Below are 26,396 nucleotides of genomic sequence, written 5' to 3' on the forward strand. Positions count from 1 at the left end.
TTTCATCTCAAGATAATGACCTTCACTTTCTATGAACTAAAACATCTCATTGCAACAACTCATGTCTTCAAGTTAGCAGCTTATGTTAAATTCCACAGGTGAAAGTACGAGTAAATATTTAATGGGTGTCTAATTGAAAGAAGATTTAGTACCTTAACAGACAGCTGCCAATCTAAGTTTTCCAACAAGTTTTTTGAAAGTAACCGGAAAGAAAAAAGGTAATACTAAGTTTTACTTACAGATACTTGAGCTGTAACGATGGAAATGATGATATTTTTAGCTCTGATATGTTGTTGTTGCTCAAGTCCAAAGTTTCTAGACTCTGAAACGGCTTCAGATGTTCAGACAAGATGTTGGCAATCTTATTACTGGTCCTGAAATTTAAGGACAGTAGTCAAAAGACTGCCATTTCCAAAGTAAACACTTGTTAACTACACATGACTCTGATGAAAGTTAGTTCTTAATTCCCCCACTTGAAAATAATTTCTAGTTAAGGAAAACCAATAAAGTATGTTCTCTAGACATAACATTCATTTCTAGCCATCCCAAATCACAAATTGGAATGCTCTAAATAAATGTGTTCATCAACATTTCTTAAAACATATTCCCAGCAAACAAGATGAAAAAAATTGCATTACAATCCAATTATTGCAATTCATGGCTTTTAAAACAAGACATAAAACTCTATGATCATCTATTTCTGAACAGTAGAAATATCTAGTATTTGCATTGAACAGTATGTCACAGTATTGTAATGAAATCAGATTAGAGTTGGTTTATATTTTAACCAAATTAACATCATAGTAGCTAGACATGGTGTTTTGTTTTTTTGAAAACTCCTACAGCACGAAAATTGGACTGCATTTCCATAAAAACAGAGCTAGATTAGAGGAGATGGATGACAGTGCGCCTCCTCAGAAAGACATTCTATAATTTTGCAATTAGACCTAGTATTTCATCTATATATTTTTCTAGAGAGTTTGCAAAGAATAAAATTTGTGCTTATTACAGCTCATTACAGAGGTTCTGGACTTCATGTCTGGTGAAACTTCAGCTAAGCATCACACCCAGTTCCACAACAAAAATTCTGCAACTGTTTAAGACACGGGTATCCTAGTCCACTAAAACGAACACTCCTTCTTTCACTTCCAATGAAATGTACTTTTTCCAGCAATCATATTTCTTGTTCAGACCCAGCAACCTATCAGTTTTTCCATCCCAGTTGCGTCATGTACAGAATCATACGCACACATCAGCAACTTTAATAGGGTTATTTGTTTGGGGGTAATGGTACATAGGGGAAAACAGATCACAACCAATTAAATGAAAGTAACCCGAAATGATCCTTGTTACCTTGGGAAGTTCAAGTCAGTTCTGACTGTGGTACGTTCTGTACCTAGTATGATGAATAATCAAAATTTAGGAGCTCTCCCCAGCAGCTAGAGATTGCAGGCAAAGGCAATTTTGGTAAAACTATCAACAAGAATGTTGATTCTGGAAGGTGTTTGCCTTTATTGGAAATACTTGCTCTGGATCAAATAGTAAGCCACACATTTAGGATAGCATGGACCACACTCACATATTCAAAGGGTGTGGGGGGATTACTGCTCAAGACAAAAAAGTCCTGACTCAAAAACTGAACCAGAAGTTAGATTAATGGGCCTCTGACCACATGTGGGAATGGGTAAGTGATCTTGCAGCCCCTCCAACGCTGCGCTTGTATCGTGTTTCATTCCTCAGGCTGTCTGGTAGAGGTACACTGCATTTTTTTAACTCTTAGCTGAAAGTATTTATAATAAATGGAAACAAATTACTTTAATAAAAAACAACAACAAACACTACCACCATGTGTCAGTTCCACTGGCCAAATAACACTGTGAGTTAGATAACAGGTCATAGAGCCTTGCCTTTATGCATTAGTTTGTTTATAAGGTAATTACTAACAAGGTATTAAAACTGCCAATTACTTGAGTGACGAATAAAATTTTCCTTGCAGTAAAAGTGTGCTCCAGCAGAAGCCAGCAATTTCCTGAACTGCACGCCTCCTAAATTGCAGTGTGAAGGTGTTCAGTTATAGAGACGGCTTGCACAGTGCTGTCTTTGTGTCAGCACTGCTCCATAAAACAGAAATTCCTCACAACTGGCAGGATAATAGCCCCTGTATTACAAAGTTTAGCTGGACCTAATGGAACCAAGTAAAACTTTCATACAGCCTTCAGATTAGCACTTAAACTAACTGGCAAATTACCTGACACAGACCAGGTTACAACAAAAACAAACAAACAAAACAACCCATCTTGTTTGTTTCAGGGATCTTCTTTTTTTTTTTGGTGATGGTAAGGTCATATTGTGGAGAGAAAGCAACTTCTTTTGTTCACCAAAACAGAGCTACACATCAAAGTCCTAGTCCATCCCACAATGAAAATCAAACCAGCCCTCACTGCACCTTCCTGCTTAATCATATTTGTAGAAGCTACTCAAATGCATGGTTCACTCCTTATTGCCCCAACCTCCTAGTCCAGTTTTCTCTTCAAAAAATTTAAGTGCCATAATTCACACCTAGAAGGAGATTATCCAGCGCTGAACATATCCAAATAGTTCTACTTTAAGGCCCAACTTTAGTTAAAATGAGAAAGTTCAAATCTAATTTGATTTTTCTTCACAATGATCACTTAAGCAAATCAAATAAAAACAATGTATCGGTTTCCCCATAACTGCCAAATCACCGTCAAAATTAGTAAAGGAGGACGTGTTTGAAAATGCAAGCCTATCTAATTGTCAAAGTAGAACCAAACAGTATCTTGTGTTGGCACAATGGCATTCAAGTTTGTTCACTGTGCAAAAAAAAAAAAACCCAAAACACCCAACACCCCCCGCCCCCAAAACCAAAAAACCAACTGTTATTACTGTGCTCAGACAAAAGGAGCTGCACACACCGCACTGGTTTCATTTCACAGACCCTCAAGGGGAGATCAGAGCAACAGAGATCCCCTGCACCAAGAGAACCTGCGCATCAAGTTCTCACAGAAGCAGACCTGCAGCAATCTAATCACAATTTCTTCATGTGCAAGGAAGAGCAACATGTGGCAGCTTCCTTGGAACTTCTGTTACAGCTAAAGCAGCAGGAGCACCGAGGAACACAGATAAAACCACCAAACATACCTGCATAAATTTGCACATGCCTTCTGCAATTTGAGTGCCTACACCCTGACTTGCAGCAAAAAAAAAAAAACCCCAACAAACCAAGAGTGCATGCAGACTGATTTAATTATTTTTACATAAGCCTGTGTGAATAGCAGCTTAAGACAGAATATCAGTTTTTCATTATGGGTATGAGAAACCTTAGCTTTCCGTCTCAGCATTCATGACTTTAACCACACCACTAGGCCAAAACATCTATAACAGCCCTATCAATCATGATCTCAAGATTCACTCTGTATAAACAACAGCTACAACATATCTGACATATCGACTTGTACTTTCCTTGCCTCTGGGGAAATACAAAGCAGGACAGCAACTTCCGTATCTATTTTGTTAAGGATCTAGTTAACACCATTTAGACATAATAGTTCTTATGTGCTAAAAAAAATCCCAACTTTTAAAGATCTGATATAATATGACTAAGTATCTCTCGATAAAGATTGTCAATATGTAATGTTTTCTAAGTGAGAGAAATATCTATGTAAGCTTCATTACTTTGACTCTGTAACATGGAAGCCCCAATTCTGAAATAGATTAAGACCTAAAGTCCTATCTTTTGTTTCTATTCAAAATCTCAGCACAAAAAAATACTCTTGCACTTCCTTCTCCAGCATAACTCTTTCTTCCAGGTAGATCTTGATCTGCTGTGTTTTGAGAACCTCTTAGTCTTACCTTACACCACAATCCTGACAAGGAGCATGTGTAGGAGTCTGGAGGTGGAGCAACCTGATAAAAACCAAGTTGTCCAGAAAGACGATTTTGGAGAGCTGTGTCTGCGCAGCCTGTTCTCCAAAGTTATAGATGTAAAGTAACTGTTTTAACATCTGTGTGATTCTGAACGCAGACTGTATCTCCTGTCCCTCAACTAAGCCCTGCGAGGCACGTTATATTGAATTTGTCTCACAGACAGACAAATGAAATCATAGTAGACTCTCTTGCTAGAGACTAAGAGTATATGTAAAGAGAAAAAAGCACTCTGCTAGGGCTAGATATATCTTTCTGAGCAGTGCTGAAGCCAAGACACCGGGTTTCACAGATGTTTAGTTTGACCGTCTTCTGTTTACGTGGCTTCCAGATTAGAGCTGGCTTGGAAGCAGCCATGTCACAGCACAGGCAAGGCAGACGTGATTGTCCACATCCGAGCACGTACCGGGTGGTCTCCGTCACGTGCCTCTACAGCTCACAGCCTCCTTTTTCACATTTCCTCAAATCTTTGTGGTTGCATCACCTGTTCTTCCCTCCACTCAACCACTGACATCATATGACTCCTGGCATATCATCTATTGTTTCTTGCACTCCTCCTCCTGCCCTCTCAAACTCCTTTGGACTTTTGGAGCTCTTGTAAGAAACAATGATGTCAACACACTGAGTGGAAGAAAATTTAAGCAAAAAGAAAAAAAAAAATGGATAGTAAAGATGAAAGATCAATACTGTAATAAACTTCCTCAGAAAGTGCCGGAAGACTCATGCTTTGTGGCTTTTAGGATAAGGCTGGACAACTTTAAGGAGCACATACTAGAAGAAAGAGTCTTAGTAACTCCTACAAGAAGAAAGAGAGAAAAAAAATCTTTTTTTTTTTTCCCTTCAATTTCTACTCATTTGACTACTAAAATTAGCCAGATCGTAATAAACAATTACATCATTTAAAATATTGTAATTATGGTTTCAAGCTGAACACTACCCTTACAAAAATCCCGATATGAATGGGATTACATGCTCTTCTCACCATTAGACACCCAGCTGCACTGAATTAAGAACCTCCATTTTTTTGAATCTTTGCAACTGTTAGATACAGAAATATTTCAAGTGAAACTGTTTTTCTCCAAGACGAAGATGCCAGAAATAGAGCCAGGATTCTGGCTCACTTCCAGTCCTACTGGTAGGTCTACAAGTCTGATGCCTCCTTCACACACAGGCTTCCCACGTTCCTTGCGGCAAGCAGTTGTTCTTTTTTTTTGAAGGTCTCCTTCATTCCATGATCCATGCCTGTCATTGCTCTTTCAAGGCAGGTGTCAGAAAATCTCTGCTCTTATTTTTTGTGCTTTTTGTGGTATACAGGCATAAAGTAGAAAATGAAAACTCAGAACTCTGCAGGCTACTGATACCTTGTCCAAAACCTGAGAGCAAAGGTTTATTGATTCCTAAACCAAACATAAACTGGGAAAAGGGGAAGAGAAAGATGCAGAATGAAACAACTCCGGGATCAGAGATGTTTTCATCACCAGAAAGAAGACAGAGGCAAATCCAAACTTCCAAACACATGATACTTCCATAGCAATTCTCTCCTGATTCTAGTCATAATACCAATACGTAATTAATTAAACTTTCCTTCCAAACTCTCTTCTTGATACCCTGGAGTCTGCTTCCCATTACACTTTCTGGCCTTTCCAAAATAATCACAAGTTACTTAGCACGTGATAGCCAAGTGAATATATAAGTTCATTACTTTATTTTAAAGAAGGTAAACAAAAGCAATGCAGGCATAGCTATTTCAGCATGAGCTGACAACAGGAATAATAACCCACTGCAGACTTGGTGCACTCTATGACTGTTAGTTAATGCTAAAATCTTGGACAATTATAATTGTGATATAAATATAAATATAATATATATAAAATAATATATATAAATATATATAAAAATATATATATAATGATATATATAAAAATATATAAATCTATGACCTAGATTAAACCCAGCATAATGACCTCCAATATTATAAATCATATTTCTAATCTGATGTATGGATTTGTTAAGTAAAAACACCTATCCTTTATTGTTACAGAGCCAACCCTCCCTTTTAGAGGGCGCAGACCAAAGCCTAGGCACTTCAGACTGCACACCCTTCTAGATCTACTCCTAATCTCAACTGTTAATACAAGTTGAGGGATGTTGTCCTGTCCACTTCTATTTCACTCAAAGCACTGAGTCAGTACATTTCACTGCTCTATTGCAATAACCACCTACCACTTCTCTAAGATATAACCCCAATACTTATGCCTGACCTCTTAACTCCATTCTGTACTGTATGCCCTACAACTTGGCACCTCCTTCTTGGTAAAATTTCCTACCATTCTTCCATTTTGTCACACAGGAACAGTGTTCTCTGTTTTTCTGATCCATTATTATTCTTTTTAATTCATCTTTTTCTTTAACACTGTTGATCAGAAAACCATGCCAGTTTTTTTCCACTGCAAAGAGCTTATAAAATTTGCATTCTTTTCCATTCTCATTGCAAAAGCATTCGTCTAGGCTCTCACTACTTTATATTTTTGCTACAACAAACTCGGCGTTTCTACATACTTCTTCCCTTTCCCATCATTCAGCCTAAATTGCTGCCATAAAAATCTAGTTTCCATGTCTGCAAGTCTGACTAAAACAGGTTCCTTTTCAAATTCTTTCATTTACTTCCTCTTAGTCTCCACACCAAATGTCAAAGACTGCAAGAACTACTTCCAGTAAGTTTCTTCGCTCTAGCTTTTTGCTCGCAACTTCAGCCCAAGTCACACATGGTTTACCACCACTCTCATTTTTGGGACTTTCTCCAAGTAGCCTTATGCCTGAAGCCCAGTCTGGCATTCCTCTATCCTTTCTTTCAATCCTTCTTCAAAACAAACTCTTCCAGGCAGCCTCCAAAGCTTAATCCTTCCCATAATAAAGTGGTAGCTGAAGAGATGACAAGGATGTAAAATATTTGACCAACATTTTCTTAATATTGGGAGCCAGACTTCAGTTTAGTATGCTAGCTTTATAAACACACAATACCACTTTCTCTGGCAAGCACAGAAGGGAAAGGCATCCACTCCTACTGAATGTAAGCTTTCATTTTCAGGAGTTGTGTCTAAACTTCTTTCTTGTGACTGTAGCTTTCTAAATGCAAACTGAGACAGCGTTCTCCTGGATTTTACACAGCTTCCACTCCAGCCTACTGTGAGATGACAAAAAGGCAGATTTCTCATACCTACCCCTATTCCAAATAATCTGGCAAACAAGGATTATGAAAAAAACTTCTGTCTTTACAGAAGGCCCTTCGCAGGAGTTTTCCTTATTAAGATACTGCCACACAATGCAAACTATTATTCTTACTTCTACATTGCCAGCTGGGGCAAATGTATAATCTGTTTTGCATGTTTCCTTCAATTAATTGAATTTTACTTCTTAAGATGACTATTTGAAGCATGATCTGGGATGCGCTTTATTGTAAAACACATTTAAATACACTTTTCCACATTTTAAACAGAAATGGACACACAATACTAAAATAAAATCCCTTCTAAATAGTAAAAGGGATTAATCACCACTTTTCTTCAGTAACTATGTTTGTGCATAAAGTTACATAGGTATTTAAGCTGTATGTTGATTAATCAAAGCTAGGATGCAACAGTGCACGCTCAAATTTTGGAACAGTATCTTTTTGGCAACAGATTTTTTTTTTTTTTTAACCAAGAATGAAAATCAGTGACCAGTATATGCTCTATTATTTCCCCCCCCAAATGAAGAAGGTAAGACTGTTTTATTCTTCCTGGTAAGAAGAATGGAAGCAAGTACAAAGCTGACTAAAATGCAGATGAATTTACAAACCTTTAGTCACAAGCTCAGCATCTTGTTTAGCAAAGATCTACGAGAAGCCACTTCAACTTAAGAGATAGTTTACTTAGTTTTAAGAGCTATAAAGAAAAATCCTTTGGCAGATTACATATTTAAGTTAGGTAGCATGAACAATCCCATTCATCCCTGAAAGCCCTGTAAGTAAAGATACTGACACTGCAGTATCATAAGCTCCACATACTTTGCATCACATCGGAGTTAGCTCTGCCTCCACTGCCTGATAGCACAATGCTTTACCAATCTCAAGAAACACGGACGTTGTAAGCAGCTCTTTCATCAATGGGATTTTATTCAGATTGGAGCAAAGCGCACTGAAGAAATTTCACTGATGACTGACATCAGGATTAATGAGCAAGATAGCAGGAAGGAGCCAATATAGGAAGACACAAAGCTAAACCTGGGCTCTTCTGATAACTTAATTTTAAAATTAGAGCTTATTTATGAAGCCTAGTATACACTAAAACTTGCAGATCATCTTCTCCAATAAATTCCCCGCTGCAGCTGTGTGGGTTGATGAGCAACAAATAGAACCTCCCATTGAGAGCACACACTACTGTCTGGATCTGAAAAAACTTTTTAGGCATTCCCTGGGTTTTTGTTTGTTTTCAGTGACCAAAACAATCATTTTTTTTAAACAAATCATTGTTGATGACTTAGATAATTTTTTTTGTTGTTGTGTTTTGTTTGAGGTTTTTTGTTTCCTTTGAAGAGATTGACTTTGCACTTTTTCAGTACAGCAATTCACTTTTAACTTTTCGGTTTGCTTCTCAGAAGTGCTCATTGAACACCAAAGGCCTGAGATGAATAACGAAGTAATCAATCAGAGTCATTTTAGAGTGGCTGATCAGAAAGCTACATTTAAAGCTGGAACAATTTTGCGTACTGTGAGAACTTGTGACCCCTGCAGTCAATTAAGTTTGGCTACTTTTCAGTCCTTTTGTCCTGTTTTATCTCCTGACCAATCTTTTTTGTTAATATTTTTTGTTCATTTACCTTTTTAAAGATCCAGGACACACGACACATGTCTTCAAAGCCAATGCATTTAAACTCCTATATACCAACAGAAAGACATTACAAACCAAAGGCTGTAGAAAGCCTTCAGAAAGTGACTTGTGGATTCAGTCCAGCACCTAACAAACAAGTGGGCACATTTCGAGAAAACTGCTCAATACTGGCAACATTTTTCATCATCTCAACTCAAAACTGAATGGCCATGCAATTCCTTGTTTTAACTGCGTTAAAGACTTCCTGAGCAGATGGGGTTGGAGGATCCTCTCAGGGTAGCAACGGAAAACCCGTACCATGTTGCATATTCTGTATGTCTTTTATGAAAAGAAGATTTCACATTTTGAAAAAAGTAAAGTGGGAACCTAATACAAACCACATATTAATGTAAAACTTGAAAAACATTACTGAATTGTGAATCATCCATGCTCCTCTTATTTCCGCATCACGAACTTTGTAGTTTCCACTCTGGCTTTAGTAAGACTGAATATTTGTTTGTGTTCTAGACTAACATGATCGGACTTTACAACATAAGCTACAAGGATATTTCCATCTAAATCACCTGCACCATAAGTAGTAGTGGTTTTAAATAAAATAATTTCCATTCAATAAAATGTAAAATCACAAATGTATTTAAAACACTATCTTTTAAAGCTAGTCTAACATCAGAATTTCACTATATGCACCAGACACTTTGGCATATACAGCTTTTCTAGTCCCTACAGACAGCAAGATGATTAATGTATAACATATCCTGGATGTGGGTAATAAGAAACATGTTTTTTAATATTAATTCTAGTTCTACATACACATTTTGATAAGAACAGTAAAATTTAGTTGGGAGAGGCAGGATACTTTAATACTCAAAGTTGTTCCGTCTCTCTAAAGTCACTGCTGCCTTCCATTTTCCACAGTACTCAAGGATACAGTGCACTGATGATGTTGGATGGTGTCTACAATTACGTATTTTTGAAAATTCTGCAAGTAAAGGAGTATGGGTTTCTTATTTAAACTGTATATTCTTAAACAAAACCTTAAATAATGTTGCAGCATTTGCATAGCTGTGTCTTTCTTCCTTACAAAGCACTAATCACACTAAAAGTACTTAATATTTTCTGAAGAGTTTTAAAGTAAAACCCCTATGCAAATGGTAATTGGTAGTTAAACACCATGTAGGACTTCCATACAAGGCTATTGCACTTATATTACTTGGTTCCAATCTATTTCTGGATTCAACCTAGGTACAAAACTTTACAGCAATGACAGATCTAGAAGACAATCTAATTTTCTTCTCCTGTACCAACATCACAGATCCTAGCAGATTTTCAGGATAAATAGGACAGGACTGGTACATCTTGGATAAGGAATGCCATTAGAATGGGAACCAACTTCAGAACCTCTGCTTGTTCTCCTGGAACGAGGACATTAGTGCCTATTTCTCTACCTAACACAGAAGTGATCCACCTATCCAGAAACAATTGAAAATAATCTGTTTATTCTCCCAGAACTGCAGAATTTTCCAATATAAAACTACCACTACCATTTAAAGCAATTCTACATTAATTTAGCTGTTTTCACAAGCACTTCAGGAATGCAAATTAGGAAACATCTAACATTTTGCTTCTAGGAATAGATAAATACAGTATTACAGTGTACGGTGTCTGTACACTATGTATTTGGGGTAATCAGTTGTTAAATGCTGTATTCTCCCCAAAAGCTTATGTTGTCAAGCACTTGGTGTGACCTGGCCTCCCGGCTAGAGCCACTGTGCTGACTGGAGAGCTGGCAATCTCTGGCAAACGGCTGAACTTCTCTCCTTCTGCCTTGATAAACTGCTCTCTTCCTGCCTTCTCTCACAGAAGACAGAGAAAAGGGCTGGGTGGCTGAGCAAAAAGAACACCCTGCAATTTCAATTTCAAATAATTTACTTAAGTGGTCAAACATGCTGCAAAATGCAATCAGACCTTTGCAAATAACACCACTGTAAGACAGGCATGCCCAAGTACATTGGCTAGACGTTTCAAAAGGAACCTACCTTTAGACATCTAAAAGTTAGTTTAAAATAGGTATCTAGATGGGCTTCAGTAGGAAAGTCATCTGAACTGCCTTAGGGAAGACAAATCACTTCAGAGAGAGCCTTTTCTTCTCCACTCATCCTGAAGAGGATCTACAGTTAGTAACTTATACTTACGATGTCAAACTTTCAAGAACTTAGGGTAGGGAAGATGAATCCTACTCTTTGCTCTGCCTGGAATATGTTATATCTGTTAGTGTCAGGCAAGCCATCACAGCTTCACAACCTAAAGCCTCCTGAGCAGATTTAGCCCAAAGTACCGCCCATTCAGTTCACAGCAGGTTCCAGATTCCCAGGAGACTCAGAAGCTCTCCTATGCCATGTGACAAGATACATACTCACCACATGAATAAAATCATGGATGCATCTCCAGCCATGTAATGAGAGTGTGCCTGCATGTGCTTATATATTCCTTCACACAGACATAAGGTCTTTCCAGGGTGGTGGTGGGGTGTGTGCCTGCCTGATATTTTTCTCTCCCATGATGTTCAACTCTCAACTGGCATCCATAAAAACAAAATGTTGGCATCGTTGTTTCATGTTACAGACAGACCATGACTGGGAACGTTACTGCTCTGGCTATGTTTACCCTGCATAATTCAACGGTATGTAAATATCTCAGCTAGATAAATATAAATTAGGTAGCTAGAAATGAGGTAGCTCCAGAAATGGAAACTACACTAACATGATAATCCACCCATGCTTGTTTATACTGCTCAAAGAATTCAGACATACAGTGCTGTATGGAGATACTTGTACTATTATTCACTGTAGATGTACCAGCAGTGTAATTTCCTTTGCAGGGCAAGAAAATTCTTGCAGAACAGGTAAAATTTTAAGGCTCCAACAGCTGAGTGACAAGTACTAAGAAGGTAAAAAAAATTCTTGCAAGAAGAGAGTTTCTTCAACAATGAGGATTTTAGCAAGAAAGGAGGAGGGCACCACTTCCACAGCATTGCTTGATGACTCCTTGGAAAAAACAACTGGCTTTTCAACTGACAGTAATGAACCAACGTATATGTATCTCATAAGAAATGTAATCAACTCATGTTTCAGAAGACTAGCACCCTCTTTTCTGCTATTATTTGAAAGTCAGAACAAAGACTCAACAACGAAACAGTGGTTTGTTTTGGAAAGGCTCCACAAGCTCCTTTCATATAAAAGTTTAAAATGCTGAAAAAGTCATCAGATGTTTCAAGTACAATTTTTCTTTGAAGAGTGGTTCTAAAAATTGTATCTAATTGTTCCGTATGTGTTCTCCTTGCATGACGTAGCTATCATACTAACTCAGTTTAATTCAACCCCTCCAAATAACATCCAACACAAAAAAAAAAGTAAACATATTTTTTCACTTCTAAAAAAAAAGTATCATTAGATTTAATATTTGTCCATCTATGATACCACTATATTACATATATTTTTATGCCAGACAACTGCTGTACATTATTCCTCTTTATTTATATTCTTTTCTGTAAAATGAGATTTAACATCTTTACCTAAATAACTTCCAACCTGTAAGATGTTTTAAAGAGAAACTTTGCTTTATTTTTTGAACAGTGCAATACCACTTTCTAATTTTATCTTCTATGTACACCCGTTTTGATACTGAACAAACAAGTGTCTTAACTATTATACACTGACATTCATAAGTTAATGCAAAACCTTTAAATTACTTAATGAATTATTTCTACCATATTAATCTCAAGGAATCTCTGCTGTGGTCATAGAATAGGTATTAAATCTCAGCTGGAGCACGCTAATATTCAGTAATCAAAATTAGAACAAGAACAAGCTAGCACCCAACCAGACCAACTTTAACTGCATTGGTAGTATGATAACAGCTTTTAGAAATACTTTTTTTTTTTCCTTTTAAGTGTCAGCATATATAGTGCAGAGCACCGATCTAACAAAGGTTTTTCCGTGTTTGACCACCTGAGTAAATGAACCAAGCTAGTGACCTAAGGATATGGAACAACCAAGCCAGCAGTGACTGATTTTCATGTATTCTCCCAAAGGAATAAAAAAATCTTTGCACAACTGCAGAATGATTTTAGGTTCATCTAAACTAGTTAAGTTTTGATGAGAAGGACTAGAGGAGATGCTAAGACAAATTCTCAACTTTATATTCATCAGAAGTAAGGTGGGACGATATAAACCACTTTATTATGTCAGTATTTCCAACCTTGTGGTAAAAAGAACCTTAGCAAGGTTAAAAAAAAAAAAGTATTCTTCAGATCAATTAAATGCTTAAACTACAGAATGCAGTGTAAAAATAACATCAACACCAATGCAAAATAGAAGATTTGCTTAAATTCAACAGTTATTTGTCAGACACCATCTGCTTTTTCTTTCATTCTTTTCGATTCTGATCTGTAAGAAACCACATCAGTATCAAATGTCACTTAGTTCTTATTCAAACAGAGCAGTCCAGACACAGCGGCTGCACCAGCTGACTTAGCTGACCTGGGCCCAGAGTAAAAACAAATCCCTATAAATCACCAGATGTAAGCAATTGAATAGTGATCAATTTAATTAACTGAACAGCTTTCCAAAGTTTACTGTATTGTTTTAACCCTTCAGGCTTCTTCAGGAAAGGTAACTTACAATTTGTATTCAAGGGCAGGATTTGGCCAGAGGGCTACATATTACTAGCCTTAGACACTTTAGATTCCCATTGATAAAACCCAAATCCCACACATGAAAAACGTGTCTTTTCTTTTTTCCAATTAATAGTATGATAGTAACTATTTTTGTTAGCAGTTCCTTGAATATTTTAGAGAAATTAGATCACAGGAAAAAAATCGAACTGATTTCAAGTGAATTCCTCAGGAATAAAATTTCCTTTAAAATCAACTGTTTTGGTTACGGGCCCTATTTGCCTTTTACAACTTTATACCCGTATTACAGATGCCACATCAAGTAACCTACTAATTTCTTTCAAACAAAACAATGAACATACATATCATTGTGATACACGATTATGTCTATTAACTGCAGCCATAAAAAAATATGCCACACATTAAAATGGGCTCAAAAAGACATTTTAAAGATATTGGCAAATAATCATCTAACCTAGATACTTGTCCTGAAGCTGCGTCTCGAGGGGATTTCCCCATGTTGCCCACTGAAATTAATGGAATTCTGCCACGATTTAAGTGGGATTTCAGCCAAGATGCATAATGATAGAGTATAACTCTTGTTTTAAAGTCTGCATTGTACAAGTTTGTATAACGTTTACTAATGTTTGTACAGTGCCTAGCACAACAGGGCTGAGGCTTCTGGGCACTACCACAACATAAATTAATTCTAATGTAGTCTTTGTATCTGAGGGAAGCATAAAAACTACAAGGATTAAGCTCAATTATACACATTTTAAACAACCTACTAAATAATATGACATAATCAACTTCCTAACCACAAGCTGCTCTATTTCCAATTATTTCACTTTAATCTCTGTAATGCACATATTTCCACGAACCCTGTCGAGTTAGTTCCACTAACTAGGGACAAGAGTAAGATCTACTTACAAAGATAGAAGAGTTATATTTGCAGAGACTGGCCCCAGATCTGGAATGATCTCCAGTTCATTGTTGTTCAACTTCCTATTAATATTAGAAAAGAGAGAGTCAACTTTGATGTTTATCAGAAGTATGTACTATGATTTGCTAAATTGCTGAACAGTGTCACCCCAAAATTAAAAAATAATTCCAGTTTCACGTAATGTAAAATATCAGAAGAACAAACATCTTTGTTGTTGAACCAGTTATCCCTAGAGAAATAGCTATACAATTAGCATACACAAACATTGGTTGGTTTCTTTTAGGTTGTTTTTTTTTAAATTGAGACAAATTAACTTACACTTCCTGAAGACTGTGAAGGTGATCCAAGAGACTGGTCTTGATTGAAGATAATTTGTTGTGACTTAAGTCCCTATGAGGTTACAAAAATAAACAGCCTGTCAGTTTTGCCATGAAATATTGGGTAAAGCAATACAATTTAAATTGAAAATATGCTATCATTTGTTTCCAAGTACATACATTTTTTTTTTAATATTAGTAAAATTAGAATAGAAACTCGTTTGAGTATACAAGGTATAAATAAGTGTAAATACCTTGATCACTGCCAGCAGTGTCAAAGAATTTCCTATACCTCTGAACAATTTAGAACTGTTCATTGGGGTGTGTGTAAGACCCACGAAAAACACCTGAAGATTTTGACTCATATACACCAACAAGAACCCCTTTTCCCCGTCCCTTCACAACAAAAGATCTGGCTAAAGCAACCTCTTTGCTTTAGCCTATGAAGGAAAATTCGTAAACCAAGACTCATGGCAGTCTCATTCCTCGAGTCAATCATAATATTTGTATCATCTACTCTTCTCACTTACTTCTCTAAAGCAATGCACAGGTTGTAAGTACACCATGAGGACTGGCCATAAATCTCAATTCTATTTTCACGCTTTCACACAATTCGGGACTCCATTCCTACATAACTAAAATTAATGGGGATCTTAAACAAGCGGTATCGGAAGAAAACAGACACAGGAAGGCCTAATTCTATTCTGAGTTTTAAGATGTCTGTACACTAGTCACATTAATACCACAATTAATCGCACTTGAAGAAGTAGCTTGAGCACTTAGCATGTGCCACTCTCTACTGAAGATCCCAAATATATATTGATGCAGTTTACATGAAATCTTGTTAATGTCTTTGCAGTGTTTGCTACAAAACAAGCCAGGTTACTAAGAATGCAACACATTTTCTTGATCACTGCCAAGAAATTCTTTTCCCTACAGACACCATGCATCTTTACCATGTGTCCTCTCAAACGTTTGGTAACACCATAATATAGAGTCCTAAGAAACTTTTGCTGTAGCCTCAGAAGTACTGGAAACATCACAGAAATAAAATAACGACCACATAACGGAAGGCAGAGAAGCTAATTACAGAAACTCAAACTCGCACATCCTTAGAGATCTGCACAAGTGGTACAGATTCACAGCTGATCTTGTAACCATGTCTAGCCCTGCTGAAGACGTCCCCCTTCTTAATCACTCATCCACCACAACACGCACCTTCCTGCTCCCATACTACAGCCTGCACCGATTCAGCCATCTGCGAAGCGCTCGCTGGACGTTATAATACTGAGTTAATCCAAGCCAGCAAACAAAAACTGCACTATTTTTAAGGAGTTCTTAAACTCACTCCAGTGAGAGTTTGCAAAGCAGACACATAAAGAATTGCATCGGCACGCTTCAGCAGCGAGCTGCTGTAGCATCAGGTAAAGGCAAAGAAATTTCTCACGCTTCATGACACTTTTCCCCATGCTAATTAAGCAGTGAACAGTCATCCAGTGTGCCTGGGGTCCTCATCATGCCATGCGGGCATGAAGTGTATTTCAAGTTGAATCTATGAGGAAACTCCAGGATTCCTTACTTTTTCTGGATGACTCAGTACAGTCACCTATACTGAGCATGCCAAACACAGGCCTGACTGCCATGGACGTGTCTACTCTGCATCTACAGTTCTGGAAGCGAAGAAACCTGATGATCAGCATATCCTTGCTGCACAGAGACCAGAACCGGCTTAAATCAAGCTAGGTTCAGGGTCTGAGCTAGGTGTTCTGCTCTGTGACTAAGCCCTGAACAACTGCAGATCCAGAGAACTCCGGTTTCTCTGCACCCACCATCGCAGACCCTTGGACACAGGTGTTAACACTGCAACCCAGCCAGGCACCGAGGCTTCTTCAACAGCACATGGGGACGGTAAAACCATGTTTTAGACTCCCTCAACTGTTTGGTGCTTTATGCGGTACTTGTTCAATTTTGCCAGGACAATTCCATCGTCCCTTTGTCCTCCCCCGGCGTCGGTGGTTAAAAAAAAAAAAAAAAAAGGCAAACATTAAAAATAATCTCAGGCACATATGGGCATTACGAGGGGTACCACCAGTATTCGGTTACGAGGTGTGCTCTGAGCCAGCCAACTGGATCAGGCCCAGCGGGCTGCGGAGCTGTGGCACCGGCGCCTGGCTCACGGCCACGGGCAGGGAGGAGGTACACGCTACGTTTCCCAAGCCAGGGCTGTGCAGGAGCGTGCACAGGGCAGACCCGCAGGTGCGAAAGGCACAAAAAAGGTGGGGTGAGGGCTGGGGGGAGCCACCTAGAGAAGGGGAACACCCTCCAACACCTTCAGGTGGCCAGGGAGGGCATGTTTTCCGCGACTCGGCTCTGGACTCAAGCACCTAATATATATCCGCGCCTTCCTTCTTCCAGGTGTCTAAACCCCTACAGATTTTCCTCTTAAAGATGGAAAACCAATACAGTGTTAACATTTTCAAAAACCCACAAATGTTAGTTTCATCATTATGATTTTGAGTTCTCCTGTAAATGAGGTTAACCACACTCGAGTTAGAGGACTGCATCACTCACTGCTTAAAAATCTAGTGCAAACATTCATCTGGCCATAGACTGGAGAAAAATCCCTTTGTTTAACACCTGAAGACATTAGCTGTACAGATTTGAAATTCTCATACTGCATTCTTAAATGTAAAGACTGAAAAAGTATGCTGTTACAAAGATCTAGACGGGAACCTAATTTGGTCCTTTAAAGCGGACAGAGTAGAGACAATTTTTACCCTTAAACTTAATTCAATATTTGGCTTTAGTCTGTAGGGATTATAAGAACTATGCAAATAAACAGCCAAAATTCAGTGAAGTTATGGCTGCTAGTGCCTAATATGTTACTGTTCTTTATGCTTCAGACAAGACTTAGGAATCAGTAATTATTTCAACAAAGAGCTTTCAGCATTAGTGCTAAAAACCTGCATTTCTTCATTTCATCTAAAAACCCTGCAAAAGGTTTATTTAAAACATGTCTGCCTAGAGGACCTACCAGACAGTAACAGACGTGAGTAGATTTGTTCTGCTGGAGTTATAACATGTTAAAAAAAAAAAAAAAATCTGGCAGAGTCCTTAAACTATAAAAATCCTGCAATTACAACCACTGCTGTGCATGATCACCACACTGGAGCCAGACACTTTCACTCATAGCTCAAGCTCACATCCATCTGGAGTCTATCAAGGCAACCGTGAGCGTAACAACTTACACTCAGTTTCAAACTATTTTTTTGTGTTTGTTTTTTAACACTAAAGATACCCTCAGATTTTCCACATAGCACCTACTTTAAAAAATACATACATACAAAATCCTCATTTCTGGTTTACTTACAGCAGGTTGTCAAACACAAGTTGCAAAATACCCAAAGCAAACCAACAACAAAAAAAAATCCCCAGACAATACTGAATCGCCCATTTCACACAGCTGTATACATGCTTGTCTACCAATTGTTGGATAAAATGTGAATTATAAATATTTTATTAAACATTATTTCAGTGCTACTGGCATGAGAAACTTCACAAAAAAAAGCCTTGCAAGTTACATTTTTAAGTTAAATCAGAGTGGTTGGAAGTGAACCAAGAGTTAAAATATTTGTCTTTTACTAATATTCTAAGTGAAGCTTAAGCCTATAGAAGTTTCTGAAACTTATAAGCACTGGATCGGACGCATTTTTTAAATATAAAAATTTATCAACCCTGTCGCAAAGCTACAAGTACATTTCAGTTCAATGCATTTCTCAACGTATCTTAAAACAAGTATGAAGAAAAGGTTTGAAAGCGAATCAGTATTTTCCTTCACAGAAATGGAACTGACAATGTTAAAACACTAAGATTTTTACTAGGCATTTTCCATTTCTGAATTTTCCTTGTCTGTTAAAACCACATTACAAGTGGGGAGAAAATCTCCTCTGCGATTACTTTTGCTACTAGGATTTCAAAAGCCATGAAAGATATACTAGTGAATGCACTCAGAAACTTCAGAAACCAGATTTATATTAAGAAATTTTTTATAACAATAAAAAGTATATATACCTGTTCTTCACCTCAGATTTCTAATAAAAGTGATTGAGCATTTAAGTAGAATTGCCTCCACTTGAAAAAGCATGCCATAGTGTTTGAGGCCCTTTAAGAACCCATTTTATGAAAGAAACTATTTTCTATACTCTATTACGTTTGTATGACCATCTTTCGTAACTCTCAAGTCTCTGCGTTAGAAAGCTGAAACATAACTCTGAACATCAATGTTTGTGCGATAAAAAATTGAAAGGAAGGCCTAATGCATAAAGGGAGAGGGTGAGTGTTTCTTCACACATTTTATAAATATAACTTTTAGACTCTAACTTAATTTACAACACTTAGTCACAATTATCATCTTCTTCCTTAGAGAACTCAGAAACCTGAGCCCCAAGTCAAATTTTAAAATGCAAATCCAGCAACAGCTTCTTAATCAGTCCCACTGGGGCCTACAGAGCTGCTAATTCAGCAGAAATCAGGAGAGCTGAAAAACAAAAAGCCAGGCTGTAGCTGTTTTAAGACACTGATCCAAAGTGACTCATAAATCAGCTTGCTATGTTCAAGTTTTAGTCTGGAAAATATTGAAAAACAGCTGTGAAAACCATACGGCCCTTTTTTCTGGCAATTCTGGTAGAGAACTAGAGGATTTATAAAATGTAAATACTAAAGATGTAATACAAACACAAGTGAAAACCATCTTTCAGACCTTCCCTCCTGCCCCACCGGCAGTTTTAGCATTCCTCGGTGAGCCTGGCGAGGGGTACGGCAGTGCCACCGGGAGTTTGCGCACACGGAGGACACCGGCCAACGCTCCATGCTCTTCCTCCCTTCCTCCCTCCCTCCCTCCCTCCCTCCCTCCTTCCCTACGCCTCCCGCTCTGCTACACCAGCTCTAACAAAGCCACATTCTTGCAATCTCGGGACATCCTGGAAGTAAATCGAAATCTAACTTCAAAATTATTTGTACACAAAACCATTACAAATGTTTAGCAGTTCTCAGCCGACTGTTATCTTCCGTGAAGGCAGCATCACAGCTGGCAATTATACCCTATCACTCCATTTGGTGAAGCCATTTCTGTACAAAGCAGTAGCCTCACAGTTGCCACCAAAAAGAAGGGGACGCAACTCAGTATTTAGGCTCATTTTCTTATTTCCCTCCTTGTCCCCTCTGAGGTCATGCAGCCTCCCACATTAGACACTCTTACTTTATTTCACTGGGGGATTTGAACACAAAACAAATGAAAGAGTCAAACGGCGCTTCAGAAAGCCAACTTCATCCGAGCTGCTCTCTGTCTGGGCGAGCAGACATATGGGCAGAGGAAGGTGTAAAGCCTAACGCGGGCCTAGACCTTCTCAGGCACAAGAGCCTTCCCTCTCCTGCTTGGGAGATCTCACCTGCATATGTTGAGAACATGGTGTAATAGTCGTTGTTTTCCAAAGAGGACTGGAAAGCCTGCAATTAAACTGCTAGCCTTTGGCTATACCCGCTATGGACTTCCATGGAAAACACAGTAAACATATACCAATAAAATTCATAAACAGTCTTTTACAATTTGTAAATGCACAGTTTGTTGCAACAATAATCCAGGCTATTCAAACCTTTTTTGCCTATGTAAAACTGAAATGCATTATAATCTTAAACATTGCGCAATCCCAGCTCCAAGTACTGGAGTAGCTGGAGGTAGCAGACACCGCCACGCTCTTCCTTGCTCTCTTATTAAGAAGAGGGAAAGGAAGAAAGCGCAGGGTACTTCTAAGGCATTTGACACAAACAAAAGAAATATTTACACAAAAGCGGCCGGACCACATGGTTTGGTGACACCTACAAAGATGTACTCCTGTGAGTTTAAGAGCGAGTGACACAGCTGTCCAATGAGTAATCACAGCAGGGTTTCTTACAACAGACCAAAGCTTATTTATACAAGTGGAACTTATTTTCTCACACTTTTAAAGGAATGTGAACTTACATAAGGACAATTTACACTACCGAGGGAATTCTAATTAGAAAAACCTCCCTTGTGCTAACAAAAAAGCCCTGCAATGTGTTTTATTGTCTCTCAGTAACATAAGTGGAAAAGACAAATTTGGACTACTGCTAATGCAAAATGCTTTTTAAAGCAACTCTAAAAATGAAAGTTCTGTGATTTTTCCCCTTGTTTTTTTGTTTGGCATGCTGTCACACCTGAATTTTAACTTAACAGCGCTAAAGTAATCTAAGCTAAGAAACTAAGCTATGAAGCTTAGCTTAGTATCAAATAAGCCTTAGGTTTTGTCAGAAAAACTTTTGTTAGCGTTCTGAAATAGTTCAAAAGAACAGGAGGGATGAAATTTAATAGGAAGCAAAGCCAGTTGTTGAATGTAAAGCAGATCCGGTATTTGATTCGTATGCTTCAATCACATAAGCCAAAAGAAAAAAAAAAAGTTTCTTTCCCCTCACACTTTCCTATACCACTCCTGGAAATATTCATCTCCCAGAGCCATTCCTATGTTCAGTTCCATATGGTGTCAATACAGCCATGCACATTTCATGAGTAAAGCAGCATGACCTCCAGACGAGGCAATTGAACAGAATTAGCCACAACTAATTGAAAGTCTTCCTGTTTACTTTAAAGTCCTTATCTCAATCTGCTTTGGAAATGTAATAGAAAATTAATACGACTAATATAGAAGATCTTTGAGTGACAAGAGATTAAAAACAAATGTGAAAAGTCCCTCAGCTATTTTCAGGCTTTTAGAAAGCTCTCATAATTTATGCTTTGTCCATGAAAGTTTGTCACTGAAAGTAAATTTTCTACAGATGGCATTTCAGTACGCGTTACTGCAGATTCAGTGAATCCGTGCCACCGGATCGAACGGGGCAAGCTCCAGTCACCAAGCCCAAAACTGTCGGGGAATGAAGAACTGCACAAATAAACCGAGACCAGTTTTCCCGACACACAGATCAATATTAACCTGATGATTACTGCACGTTTTGCAAGAAAGTCATCAGAACTTTTTTCCTCCCCCTCTCAGAACGCCGAGCAGCGTTCCCGGGCCCGATTTCCCGGGGCCGCAGCCCGCCCCAGGGACGCTGTCCCGCTGCGGCCGCCCCCGCCGCACTCGCTGACAGCTCGGCCGCCGGCCCCGGGCGCTGCCCCCTCCCGCCCCGCGCACCTCGCTGCCGGCACCTCCCGCTTCGCTACCGCCACGAAGCCCGCGCTTCCCTCCCCAAAACCCGCCCGCGGACGGGACCGCGGCCCCCGCGGGCAGCCGGGCCCCTAGGGGCAGAAGACGGCGGACGGGCGCGGGCCGGCACCCCCAGCCCCCCGCGGTGCCCGCCGCCCCGATACTCACAGCTGCACCGCCCCCCGCGGCAGCCGCTCGGGCAGCCGGCTCAGCTCCAGGCGGCTGCAGGCGACGAGGTGCCCGGCGCACCGGCACGGCGCCGGGCAGCGAGCGGCGGCGGCGCGGCCCCCCAGCAGCGGCGGCGGCAGCGGCAGCAGCAGCAGCGCCAGGAGGGCGGCGGGCGCCACGCGGGGCCGGTGGGGCATGGCGGGCTCGGAGCCGCTGCCCGCGCTCCCGTCCCTGGCGCTCCCTCACTGACAGAACCGGGCGCGGCGCGACCTCCCGCCTCTCAGCGCGGGTGGCGGCTCCCGCTCATGCCCCGGAGCCGCCGCCAAGGGGGAAAGGCGGCGGGGAGGGGGGGGGGTGGGGGTGTAGGAAAAAAGTAAAGGGCGAAAGCGGGGGGGGGGGGGCCCGCAGCGCCGCCCGCCGCCAGCCACTCCGCAAACTTTCCGCCGCCTCAGCCCGCCTCCGCGCGGCCGGGGGAGCCCCGAGCGCGGCCCGCCCCGCCGCAGCCCCCTCCCCCTGCCATGTGACAGCCGCAACCCCCGCCCCCCCGCCGTGGCCGGCCTGGCCCCGCGGGGCTGGGGGCGTGTAGGGCGGCGGGCAGGGGCGCGGGTGGGCTGGCGCCGCGCCCCGCTGCTGCTAGGCCGCGGCACCCCGGGCCCGCTGCCCGCCCCGGGGGGCAGCCGACGGCCGGCCTCGCAGCACGGCGGGCGCACGTGCAGGCCCTTGCTGTCTTTCCCGGCCTCGCCGGGAGCGGGCGAGAGCAGGCAGCGGGCCCGGGTGCCCGGAGCGTCGGGCCCGGGTGCCCCGAGCGTCGCCCACCGCGCGCGGGCCGAGGCGCGAAGGCGAGGGCGCCCGGGCTCTGCCCGTGCGGGATTTCCCTTCGCCGTCGCGCCGGTTAGCGCGAGTCGGGGCAATCCAGAAGCTGCTCCGGAGGCCCCAGCAGGTTCCCAGCCAAGCCTGGGGTCACTGGCATGTAAAAGGTGAGGTGAGGTTAACTCCTGCCTTCCGGGTCCTGCGCGGCTAGTCCAGACACCGTAATTAAGCCCATTATGTTCCCCACAGGATCCCAGCTCCAGAGGTTCAGGGAAGTGGGCAGGGCGTACAGATTCCACATCTCTGAGGTAATCTATGTAATTTAAGTAAATACCTATTGTTCAAGTTCCATATGTAAGCCGGGACCCTGCCATGGATTCAATTACTGTAGGCTTCACACACCCCTATGCAGCAGCAGCTGCAGCAGCAGCAGCAGCAGCAGCAGTCGTCAGACTGCTCACGGACACTGTGCTCGCTCTCCTACCTTTATATCTATACGTTTCACCTGAAAGACTGTAGACAGCTTAGACACTGAGGACCTGCAGCCTCAAAAGCCTGACAGCTCCGATACCAAGATTTGTAAGGCTGAAACTTTATCCCCGTTTTTATTGTTCCCATGTGTATCTCAGGACACAGGTTAAATGAAAGAAACAAAACTACATTTTATTTTAAGTCAGGAGTCATGAATTTGCAAGCCAAGCAGGCAAGTCCTGAGTAACTACAAACATTCATGTGCCACTGTCAACACGACTGTTTCAGGTGCATAGGGTGCGCAGAGCTGTGTGGTGTTTTGTCAGCTTGTGCTCCATTGACCACTGGTGCTCCTTAAGGAAATTACTGCGGGAAAACAAACACACACTGCTGGAACACATGGGTTTTTTTACACATAAAAGCAAGCAAGCAAACAAACAAAATACAGGATAAAAATTAATTAGTATATATTTAGAAGTTACTCTCATTTGTTGTAAATGAAAACTGTCTTGGCAGCATTGGTGTGTCATAGTTGTTCACTTTCTTTGCAGCCGCCTTCTTCCAATCAAAAACGTTAGGTTGACATTAGATTAACAAAGCCTGTGAAACACTGAGGCATTCTAAATATCGACATGGCCAAATTCAGATTTTCAAAACTATCCGTCATTAGCCTGTACCTGTTCCCATTGAAGTCAGTGGGAAAGCTTCCTTCTGTTTCAAAAGTGCCAGCATTTGTTGTAGCTGTCCAGTTGTTTCACACCATTATACTAAGATACAGAGACACTTGAACATACTGTGTTCACATTTAGGTAAAATATGCTGTACTTGCTACTTTTGCAAAATAAACAAAAATTCAAGAGGAAGACCTTCGTGTTTATGTTGCTCCAGAGAATTATTGAGCACCTTACTAAAATTAAAATGGATTTAAAGTAACTAACCCTTGTACTACAGTTCCCAGAGTGCACAGCAAAGGGCCTCTTACTGGGAAAAGTGAGCTTGTCTTGAGTGTTGGCAAGGGCAGTGATTCACTGGTAAGTGGCAACAGAGTCACTAAGTTGTCAGTTTTAACATCCAAGGGAGAGAAAAAATAGAAACAAAGCATTTTGAACTTATTTTATCACAGCAGTCAATAATATACACGGTGTGTATGTGAACTACGGAGCAAGAGAGAATCTCAGAAAAGAAAGCAGGAAAAAAAAAGATGAAAATGTTGAAAAGGGCAAGAACTTCTGTTTCTGTAATTTTGAAAACCAGTCATGCAGTCATGGAATACTGTGCCCTTAGAAAAACCTAATGCATATTTAGTGCTAATATATGAAGCTGTTTGAAATTAAGCAAGGTAAATCAATTCAGAAAATTAATCCATTTGTCTTTGCAGCTTCTTTTCTCAGAATACTCAATAACACATTTTAGAACTGATTCTATTATGAATTCTAAAACGCTTATATGCTGTACTTTAGAGCCCACGACAGAAAGTCTTTCTTCCCACAGGGAGATTTGCTCTCTTCAGAACTCTCGGGGACCAATTCTGCACCTGATATGAATGCTGCAAGTGCTGGCAGCCCCCAGTCCCAGGGTCTCTTCATTATTAGTTTTAGGTTGAGAGTGCACCATGATTGTACATAAGCAAATACAAATGTCTCCTTCACAGGTTTGGCTGGGCTATATCTGCCCTAAGTAAGCTTATATCAAAGCTTATGTCTCACGTTCCTCTACTCTGTTATCTCCACATGTAGCAAGGGATTTCTGCCGACCCTTGTTTGGCATCAGCATTATGTATGTAAATGCATATTCAACAGGATCAAGGGACTGATTTGACTGCAACCCCGTCAAAAATAATAACACCCCCCCTTTAGTTCTGAGTTGGAATAATTCCCTTGTCCAGTTTTCCATGCAGCTGCTCAAGGAAGAGGGCTTATTCCTGATGGTTGCGCAAAGACTCCCTTTCCATGGCAGCTTGAATATAGGTCAGCCTGAGGGGATGATGTTGAGGAGCGGGAAGCACGGCTGCAGAGAAAAGTTCTTGCAAAACTAGACCCTCAAGCTCTCTGTTTGGCTTATGAGATTAGTTTCCTCCATGAGACTACCAAGCATGGTAGTCTGGTGAGTTGGGAGCGGAGGGAAGGAGGTTGCATAGTGAACTGTAGATCCTTCATTGGGATGTTATGGGTTGACTCTAATGGTGTCTTTTTCACTCCCTGATTATTTTAAATCAGATAAACACGGATTTACAGATTCAAGTCCAAACATGTTGTTTAAAATATGCGTTCACTTCAGGCAAAAGACACACCCAGAAGCTGTCTAAGTATGATTTTTTTACATATCATTAACGCATTGAAATCAGGCACTGCTTTCAAGTAACCTAACTCCAGAAAAGGTCAACCTCAAATCAGGCTGGTTTTAACAGATTGCTAGAAGTAATTTACCTATCACTAAATTAAGCCAAACCAAATTAAGATAGTGTTTATTTTCTGTTCTGAGTTAAATTTAGAACATCTTTTGTAACATTAGTAACTTGTAACAGTTTGGTTAATCTAAATGCAGTTTTTTGGTCAGTTTTCAAAGCAGTCTTAAGCCACTACAAGACACAATTACATATAATTTTATGTAGTTATATACAGTTAAATCTGCAGGATTTATCTCAGAAGGTCAAAAGGAGTGAACAGTTACATCTACTAAATGATTATGTCCATTAAGGCCACCCTGGGAATTAAGAGTCTCCCCACCAGGTAATCCAAATCTGTCTAGTATTCGCTTTGGGTTTTCTACTTTTCATGGGTAAATAAAGTGATTTAGGTAGTGTTCAGCAGCAAAAAGCAGAAGCAAAACAGAACAACATTGCTTATGCTCTGACACTTCTCAGTTCTGATAGAATGAGATAGAAATCAGCAGCCCATCTATCCACTTTCCTATCAGTACATGGCCCTGTAGGAGTATTGGTAGAATTAATGTCTTGCCTATTTATTCCTAAACCTTCCCAGTTCC

The 26,396-nt window shown here is 40.4% G+C and overlaps 1 protein-coding gene across 1 annotated transcript in view; it reads right to left on the bottom strand.

The window, feature by feature from the left end:
* LRIG3 (leucine rich repeats and immunoglobulin like domains 3) overlaps positions 1–22,327 on the bottom strand; it is a 42,894-nt gene extending 20,567 nt beyond the window's left edge. The window contains exons 1-4 of the mRNA XM_075148490.1: positions 22,131–22,327; positions 14,747–14,818; positions 14,416–14,490; positions 240–374 (exon numbers count right to left, since the gene is read on the bottom strand). Coding sequence (XP_075004591.1) covers positions 240–374; positions 14,416–14,490; positions 14,747–14,818; positions 22,131–22,327 — 479 coding nt within the window. The remainder of the gene's footprint in view (positions 1–239; positions 375–14,415; positions 14,491–14,746; positions 14,819–22,130) is intronic.
* Positions 22,328–26,396: the final 4,069 nt, after the last annotated feature.

Source organism: Calonectris borealis, chromosome 1, assembly GCF_964195595.1.
Source record: "Calonectris borealis chromosome 1, bCalBor7.hap1.2, whole genome shotgun sequence".
Taxonomy (NCBI): domain Eukaryota; kingdom Metazoa; phylum Chordata; class Aves; order Procellariiformes; family Procellariidae; genus Calonectris; species Calonectris borealis.